At 57.5% G+C, this 8,142-nt stretch overlaps 2 protein-coding genes across 8 annotated transcripts in view; one reads left to right on the top strand and one right to left on the bottom strand.

Annotated features, from left to right (window-relative positions):
- Positions 1 to 721: 721 nt before the first annotated feature.
- Positions 722 to 3,677, top strand: HYI (hydroxypyruvate isomerase (putative)). Of its 2 annotated transcripts, XM_032160587.2 has the most exons (8): positions 722 to 1,082; positions 1,163 to 1,274; positions 2,346 to 2,460; positions 2,650 to 2,728; positions 2,816 to 2,865; positions 2,946 to 3,015; positions 3,119 to 3,253; positions 3,351 to 3,677. In XM_032160587.2, exons 1-8 carry the CDS (start codon positions 884 to 886, stop codon positions 3,422 to 3,424), a joined length of 834 nt encoding a protein of 277 aa, XP_032016478.1. In that variant the 5' UTR covers positions 722 to 883; the 3' UTR covers positions 3,425 to 3,677. The 2 variants fall into 2 exon arrangements, with proteins under 2 accessions (XP_032016478.1, XP_032016477.1); XM_032160586.2 differs by having other exon boundaries at positions 3,119 to 3,520.
- Positions 3,678 to 3,681: 4 nt separating this feature from the next.
- The window catches only part of SZT2 (SZT2 subunit of KICSTOR complex), a 60,855-nt gene continuing 56,394 nt past the window's right edge, over positions 3,682 to 8,142 (bottom strand). For all 6 annotated transcript variants that reach the window (XM_032160476.2, XM_032160477.2, XM_032160479.2 and 3 more), the window contains 7 exons: positions 7,498 to 7,711; positions 6,968 to 7,121; positions 6,693 to 6,815; positions 6,180 to 6,585; positions 5,936 to 6,052; positions 4,468 to 4,536; positions 3,682 to 4,331 (listed from right to left, as the gene is read on the bottom strand). In XM_032160476.2, coding sequence (XP_032016367.1) covers positions 4,188 to 4,331; positions 4,468 to 4,536; positions 5,936 to 6,052; positions 6,180 to 6,585; positions 6,693 to 6,815; positions 6,968 to 7,121; positions 7,498 to 7,711 — 1,227 coding nt within the window. In that variant the 3' untranslated portion in view covers positions 3,682 to 4,187. The remainder of the gene's footprint in view (positions 4,332 to 4,467; positions 4,537 to 5,935; positions 6,053 to 6,179; positions 6,586 to 6,692; positions 6,816 to 6,967; positions 7,122 to 7,497; positions 7,712 to 8,142) is intronic.

Raw genomic sequence — 8,142 nt, 5'->3', positions numbered from 1 at the left:
TTTGGCCAGTCTATGGATTGGCTGCCCTGGGATCAGATGACCTCCCTGGTCCAATCAGCTGAGGCTAAGGCTAAGAAGGGACAGCTCACCCATAGCTGCTCAATGGGGCGGTTTCCCTTGCAAAAGACGAGCGGCGTGAACGGGCAAACACTGTGATGGAAATCTCTAGAAAAAGACTCGGAAGAGAGTCAGAGATAGGGACTAGGAAGTGCCTGAAAGTGCGCTTGCAGCGCGCGCGCACACACACGATATCCAACCACAAAGTACAATGACTTGCTGCTTAGGTGTGCCACAATGAGCAGCGAAGGCACTGACTTTGAAGGCTATTGGAAAACACGAGCAAATGCTCACAAAATAATATTCCATGAAAAAGGGCTATAAAACCGCATATACCGAATGATCAGAATTTCCAAAGAAAAAAATTGCATATTTTAAAATTTGGACGGGAAAGCTAACAGGCTAGTGGTGAGATAACTGGCGGTATAAAAGTGCTTCTTTATTTGGTCATACAGCTTTCAAATGTTGCTTAACGAACAGATAGCATTTTTATAATCAGAGGAAAGACTCAGTATTAAAGTGCGCGTCCCATCATTGCAACCGGGCCCTCGGGCAGCCAGCTCTCTCTTGCCCCGCGCCCGGCTCTCAGGCCCCGGCGCAGGCCCTGCTCCTTTTCCGGCCGCCCTCGCTCCGCCCCTTCGCCTCTCCCCGCGCTCCCTCTCTCGCTAAAGGAAGGCGCTTTTCGTGAAGGCCCGGGTTTTTACAGCACTTCGCTTTTCTAACCACCAACAGTGCACGTTTGTTCGCAGGGCCAGCAAGGAGAGCCCCGCCCGCCGCCCGCCGCCCGCCGCGCCTGCGGACTCCACCCGGCCCTACCTCCCCAGGCATGGCGCCGCTGCGCTTCTCCGCCAATCTGTCCTGGCTATTCCCCGAGCTCTCCGGCCTCCCCGCGCGGCTGCGGGCCGCGGGCAGCTCGGGCTTCGAGGCCGTCGAGGTGGCCTGGCCGTACGCGGAGACGCCTGAGGCGCTGGCGCGCTCCGCGCGAGAAGCGGGTCTGCGGCTTGTACTGATCAACACGCCCCCGGGTGCGCCGCGGGCCGGGAGGGCTGTGGGGAGGGGGCCGGGGAGTGCCCGAGCCGGGGGCTGAGGCCCGTTCTCTCTGCAGGAGACCAAGAGAAGGGGGAAATGGGGCTGGGGGCCGTCCCCGGGAGACAGGCGGCCTTCCGAGAGGGACTGGAGCAGGCCGTGCGGTACGCCAAAGCCCTGGGCTGTCCCAGGTACCCCGCTCCACCCCACCCCCACCCCTCTGTGACCCATGACCCTGCTGCAGGTTCAGGGAGTCGAGGACGCCAGATCCGAGACGCTCAGAAGTCTGAGCCCACTGGTTTATCTCTGCCTTGGCGGTCCTGGTCCTTTGTAAATTGCCTTTTGTATTTTATCTGTCTTATGCCAGTCTGTTTGCCACTCTTTCATGCTCACCCCATGCTGGGATCCCATGCTGGGAGCTCAGTCTGCCTAGGGAGATAGGAGAGTAAATATATACAGTGATCCATTTGAGGACAGGCCTATTCCAGGAAGCTGTGGGAGCAGGGTAGGCACCTAACCCTGTCTGGATCAGAGAAAGCTGCTTACAGGTAGTGATGCTTGGACTGTCTTCAAGGAGTGGGCATTGCTTGATAGGCAGGAGGTAGAGTATTCCTGGCAAGGGTGCTGTGGCAAGAGGAGGCCTGGTGTATTTGGCAGCGTTCCTGAGGCTGGACATGTATGTAGCCTGTCGGGGTGGGGAGGCCTGGAATGTCTGCTTGGAGCTGAATGTGGCTGATAAGATCAGGGGATGATGGGAGGAGGTGGACGGCTCAAAGTGGGGCTGATTCAAATGTCAAATCCTGCAGAGACCAAACAGGCTCAGAAGGAACTGGCAAGAGGGGATCACTACTGGTCAATGGCGGGGACAGAAAACAGATGGCAAGAGGCTAAGAAGTAGATGCTAGGAGAGGAAGTAGAGACAGCAGCTTGGAATACCTGAGAAGGGCAAGCAAAGGTCAGGACAGTTTTTAAAGGTGAGAATTTAGCAGGTTATAGGTTGAGGAGGACTGAGGGAAGGAAAGGTTTTGGGAAGTACTGGAGGCAGGGGACGGTGGGTGGACGCTGAGGTGTCTGGGAAAGGGCTTGCCCCTCGGCCGTCACTGAAGTGTCTCTGAAAGTGCTGGGATACCTGGGCATCGTGACCCAGGTGCCATGGACTGGAGACCTGGGGAGACAGACGAGGGCTGGCACAGTCAGGGAATCCTGGAAGAGGTGCAGAGAGAGCCAAGGGAGGCAAGGCCTCCAGTCCATCTTCCCCGCAGGATCCACCTGATGGCTGGCCGAGTACCCCAGGGGGCTGATCGAATAGCAGTCAAGGCTGAGATGGAGACCATTTTTCTGGAGAACCTGAGGCATGCAGCTGGGGTTTTGGCTCAGGTGGGAAAGGTGGAAACACACATGTACTTACATGTCTCTGTGGGTGTGCGGAGGAGGGGGTGCACAGTGAGGACAGCACGTGAGGCTGCCAGCCTAGGTCAGAGGGACAGGTGAGGGCCTTGACCAGACTGACTGATGGGGGACAAACTTGGGAAAGAGCTCTATTCACAGCACCCGACATGCTGCTAGGAGGACCTCGTGGGACTGCTGGAGCCCATCAACACCCGCATCACTGACCCCCAGTACTTCCTGGACACACCCCAGCAGGGTACGACCCCAGCCCTGTGTCTCCTTCTGTCCCTTTTGATTCCTGTGCTCTTGAGGCTCACAGTCCCCTCCCTGGCTTCTCTTACAGCGGCAGCCATCTTACAGAAGGTGGGGAGACCCAACCTCCAATTACAAATGGTAAGTGGAAGGGGGTACTTCGCAGATCGGGAGGAGGGCGGGGCCTGTGGGGTCTCGGACTGTAGTATCCTCTTCCCTAGGACATATTCCACTGGCAGATCATGGATGGGAACCTGACAGGAAACATCCGGGAGTTCCTGCCCATTGTTGGTGAGAGGATCTTCCTTTGCCCTCCCACCCTTTCAGTCCCCACATCTGTCCTTCAGGCCCTGGCAGGAGCCTGGACCCCACATTTGTCCACATCTGTCCCCAGGGCATGTGCAGGTGGCACAGGTCCCAGGCCGAGGGGAGCCCAGCAGCCCCGGAGAGCTGAACTTCCCCTATCTGTTTCAACTGCTGGAAGATGAAGGCTACAAAGGCTTTGTGGGCTGCGAGTATCAGCCTCGAGGTGAGGCGTGGCCCTGGGGAAGGGAGCTCTGGAGGACCTGGACAGGGGCTGTTTTCTCCTTGTGGGCTGAGGTGCCGAGGCCTCCCTCTCCCTGCAGGAGACACAGTAGAGGGCTTGAGTTGGCTACGTACATACTGGGATAGGCGGGGCCACCCAGAGGCTGGCCAGTGAGGGCCTGCACAGCACCCACGTGCCTCCAGACAGCGAGTGAGATCCCATCTCCTCCTCTGCAGTAAAGATGACCTGCTGAACATTGTCATATGTCTCTGTTATGGGGTGGTGGGACACATAGTGTCTAACACTTCAGTTTCTCTGCTGCTTCCCTCCCATTGAGAAGCCAGTGCCAGGGTTGCTGTGAAGATGGGAGAGCTTCTGAACCCACCTTCTCATTAAAGGATGAGAAACCCAGGGTCTGAGGGCAAAGGGACTTGACAGTAGCCACAAGTGCTTCAAAGGCAGAGCTGGGATTGGAACCCAGGTGTCATCTCGATGGGAATGTCCAGCAGTGACGTCCAAGTGGGAAGTGAAGACCCAAGGGCTCAAGGGATACAGGTGGCTGACAGTGATCAAAGGCTAGGGGGCAGGATTCAGGCAGAGAAGCTCTAGGGGGTGAGTGTTTGCCACCCCGTGTGAACTCCCGAGACTCTACCGGGGGGCCGAAAGGAGTACCCCAGAAGGGCCCAAGGGGTCCTCGGGGTTGACCTGACCCTCTGGAGTCCTGGATGGGTCAGTAGCTGTGGGTGTTTGGGGAGGGTGGTTCCTGCTGCCAGGCTGGGGCAGCAGACCCCCAAGACATAGTTACAAAGCCTTTGGTGTCACTCAGAGTCTGGCTTGCCCTGGGGCCCAGAAGGGCTGGTCAGTCCTGCCTCTGGCAGGCAATCTTGTAGGCCCATGATTCAAGGAACAGTGACATTCAGTGGTCCAGTCCACTCCCTCAGAGGAGGCGGGTCCAGAGGGTGAAACAGGCTGTGTTGATGACAGACTCCAGGTGGTGGTAGGTGGAGACCAGTTGGGCAGGGGGGCTCTCGCTGTCCTGGGGCTGTACTGGGAAGGGCTCTCGGAAAACCACTGTCAGAGACTGTGGGGAACACAGTGGGGGTGCACTGGTGAGAGGAGGGCATGGGTGGGGACCCCAACCTCAGCAGGCTCCGAGGTGGAGCATTTGGGCTACGGCCTCCCATGAGGCTGACACAAAGCCCCCCACTCGTTCTCACCGTCTTTCCTAAGTGGGAGTCCAGAAACACTAGCACAAAGCAGTCAGTGAACTTCTGATTCAGCACAACCTGCAGTGAAAGATGAAGAGGGGACGGAGGTCTGTCGCCCCTGAGGTGACACAGACCCTACAGACCCTCCCACAGGGCATCCTGAGGTGAAGGGAGGATGAGGAGAGGCCTACTTCCATCTCCACACCTCACCCCGCCTGCACCCTGAGGTCACATAGGACCATGTCTCCAAATTGAGCCTCAGTCCTCATCCTCGCTGGCTTGCCGGTCAGCCTGTCTGAGCTGCGTTAGAATGAGGGGTAACAGTTGATCCTGGAGGCCCCACACAGAGCCTGGCACACTGAAGCCAATCAACGGAGAGTGCTGTACCCCTGGCACAACCTCCTTGCCTCCTGTCCTGGGACTCCTCTCTGACCACCCCTGGAATTGTCCTGTTGTCCCCTTATGTCGTCTGCTCCCTAACGCTCTGCTTGGTGATCCACCCCGGGATGATTTGCTCTCCCAAGGCTTCAGTTACCGCCTGTTCACAGAGCTGCTGCCTAGGACTCTCCTGAGCTCAAATCCCTGATGCCCACAGACCTTGCAGACAGTGAAGGGCCTTATGGACCCCAGACTCAGCTTGCCCCAAGCTGGGCTCGTCACCCTTCCCCAAAACCCACTCCTGCTCCAGCCTTCCCATCACCCGCAGGGGCACCCCCCTCTATTCACAACCGCCGACACTACTGCAGCCTCATCCTAACTGACCTCGGCTTCTCTGGGAGACCCTTCCTGCACCCTGAAATGAATCCTCTGCACAAGCACTGTGCTGCAGGACCCCTCACCTGGCTCCACCTCCTACTTTCTCACTTGAAGTGTTCTCTTGTATTGCCTCCTCTCTTGAACCTCAGCTCTGGCCGGGCCCATCTCTGCGGGCTCCTTAATGCCCCATGCTCGTGTCCACCACGACAGCTCTCTCTACCTGTCCTTTACAGCAGTGCTTTCACGCCTCAGTGTGCACACGAATCACCTGGGGAGACTGTCAACCTGCAGATCCCGAGTCAGCAGTCTGAAATGTGGCCAGAGAGCCTGCATTTCAGCAAGCTCCCAGGTGCTGCGGCTGCTGGTCTGTGGACCACACTTTGAGTACCAAGGCTTCAAAGCCCAAGGGGTCCTTTCTGGGGCTCCAGCCTGCTGACGAAGTTCTGAGAGCTCCTTGGGTTGTCAGTGCCAGAGCCTGGCCCTCAGGATCTCAAGCCAAGGCTTGTATTCTTGGTGAGTCTTTGAGGGCAGAGCTGCTCAGAGAATCATATGCTGTAGCTCGACGCCCAGTACTGGAAGGGTTTTACATGTATCTGTGTAGTCCCATTCTGTCTAGGCCTCCCTCCAGAGCAGAGCTTGTTTGGTCAGGCTGAGGGGTGCATCTGTTTGGTGAGGATTTCTGCTGTGTTTCCCTTTTCAGAGGAAGCTCAAGGGGACTTACCAGGTACTGAGTTCCCAAGTCTGGGCTTTGGAAATGGCGACAGCTCTGGGGGAAGCGGCTTAGGAGAACTTTGATCAGGCTCTGGTACCAGGAGACCGTCATGGATAGGAAGCAGTCCTGGGGGAGGAGCCACAGGCCTGAGTCTTCTGTGCCAGTCACCTCAGATTCGTGTGCCCTCTGCCCTGGCTGCCAGTGGAATTCCTGGCACCTATCCCAGCTCTTTCGGGAGCCCACAGTTCCTTACCAGCTGGGGGTCAATGTCCCCAATCGATTTGGCATGGACTGCTTCTAGGAGTTCCTCCAGCTCTGCCAGGGCCAGGCGCCCCCCTAGCCGCAGTCGATCAGGCCCTGGTGGCTCCAGCAAGAAGAGGCGCTTCCAAAGGGTGTCCCGACGGCAGTGCCCTCCAGCCAGCCGCACCAGCTGAGCCAGCCGTGCTCGTGCCATACCCACCTCTGCAGCCAGTGGTGGGAACAGAGGAGCTGGTCCAGGTGCTAGAACAAGCCCTGAGGCCTCCCCAGGGCTGCCAGCTGAACTCCCAGGAGCCTCTGGCTCAGGGGGCAGTCTGGGTGGCTTCCGGAAGCGGCGCATGTCAGCAGTGAGCCTGGGGAAGAGCTCTCGCTGGCTGGTGAGCACCACGAAGAACTGTAGCCTGAGGTGGGGAGCAGGGCAGGAGAGTGGCGGTTATAGCAAGAGACACACAGGGCAGGGTGGGGCAGGCTGGGAAATGGGCATGTTCAAGGTAGGGGATCTGCTGACCGCAGAACGTGCCGCTCAGCCTCTCCTTGCTCCTCAAAGGGTGCAGCACAGTGACAGACAAGCAAAGACACATCAAAGTCATCCTGGTGGCGAAGTCCCTCAGAGTCCAGGTAGGAGCCAGAGCTGTGCAGGACAGGTTGGGGAGATGTCAACTCTGGGGTTCTAATGAAACAAACCTCACCCCTGCCCAAGAAAACACTGATCTCCCTACTGCAAGTATGTCCCAACCCCAGCTCCTGCAGTGTGCATGCTGGATGCCCCTCCCAGCCTTTTACCTATGCCATGCCGACACCAGGGCATACTCATTGTGTTCTGGGCCCCCTGGCCGGGCCATTCGCAATGGCTTCATGTGGTAAGAGCTGGCATGGTCAGCCACGTAGTTGTACAGCTGGTGGGCAGCAATGAGTGGTGTGGGGAGCTCCAATGTCCCTGAGGGGTAAGTAACAGGAGACGGCAGACACTAAGCCTAGGAGAGACACACTGATCTGGTGGGGCACAGGGATGGGAGTCTTTAAGGCTCCGACTGGCAGACAGAGTGGGTCTGCTTTCCTTAGGAGCTCCTGCATTCCTGTGGAACACTGAGACGGGACAAAAGTGACTCAGAGGGCAGGGGACATGTGACATGGGGTCCAAACTCTGGTAAGAAACAGACACAGGACAGAAACATGGGGACATGGTATGTGTGACATGAGATGATTAACAACATGGGACCACTTGTCCAGGGAGGTGGTCCCACCAGCCCTGACCTAGAGGCACCTATGGCCTGTTCTTTTTTGGGTTCACTGGTTTGTCCTTGGGCACTGACCCTGGTAAATGTGATTGCGGCCGAAGTGGGGTCCGTCAGGGTGGTGGGCCAGGAAGTGTCGCAGGAAGGTGGTGAGGTGGTAGCCGTGCCGCAGCACCAGGTGGGCGCCTAGCACGTGCTGGTGCACGAGGCGCAGATGGAAGTCATAGCTGAACGAGTGCACGTGCATCAGGTCCCGCACCTTGTCACACTCCTCTGTGAACAGCATGGACAGCTGGGGAGGCAGCAGCAGGAGTCGGGTTAAGGTGTGGCTGCACTGGCTGCCCAATACACATTTTCCTCCTTCCGTGGGAAGAAGCGCAAGATTTCCCCTGCTGCTATGGCCCAGTGGAACGCCCTCTGCCAGAATGATTTCTGTGGGAAGGCCTCCCCATTCTAGCCTCCCTTTTTCATACTGTATTTTAAGTATTTCCATGAAACTAGGGCCATTGTCAGAAACTGGGCCATTTTGCTCTATCCCAGATTCCACCAGGGTCTGCCACAGACTCTAGATGACTACAGGCCAGACCAGGCACTGTGCTGCCTCAGGGCTACAGCTGAACACGCTTTGGATGACCGATGGGGTCAGCCTGGTAGTGAGTGCAGTCACGGCACCAGAATGAGCACTGACCTAGCCAGGCCATAGCAGTGGATCAGTCACTGGGG

Source organism: Hylobates moloch, unplaced genomic scaffold, assembly GCF_009828535.3.
Source record: "Hylobates moloch isolate HMO894 unplaced genomic scaffold, HMol_V3 SCAFFOLD_8, whole genome shotgun sequence".
In the NCBI taxonomy this organism is placed as follows: domain Eukaryota; kingdom Metazoa; phylum Chordata; class Mammalia; order Primates; family Hylobatidae; genus Hylobates; species Hylobates moloch.
This window is presented reverse-complemented; position numbering and strand designations above follow the sequence as displayed.

What these genes read in the sequence shown, in the direction of transcription:
- HYI (XM_032160586.2), top strand. Translation starts at nt 884, where the DNA reads ATGGCGCCGCTGCGCTTCTCCGCCAATCTGTCCTGGCTATTCCCCGAG. An exon ending in ACTGATCAACACGCCCCCGG is followed by an intron (nt 1,083 to 1,162) that starts GTGCGCCGCGGG and finishes TTCTCTCTGCAG; the next exon opens with GAGACCAAGAGAAGGGGGAA. An exon ending in AAAGCCCTGGGCTGTCCCAG is followed by an intron (nt 1,275 to 2,345) that starts GTACCCCGCTCC and finishes TCTTCCCCGCAG; the next exon opens with GATCCACCTGATGGCTGGCC.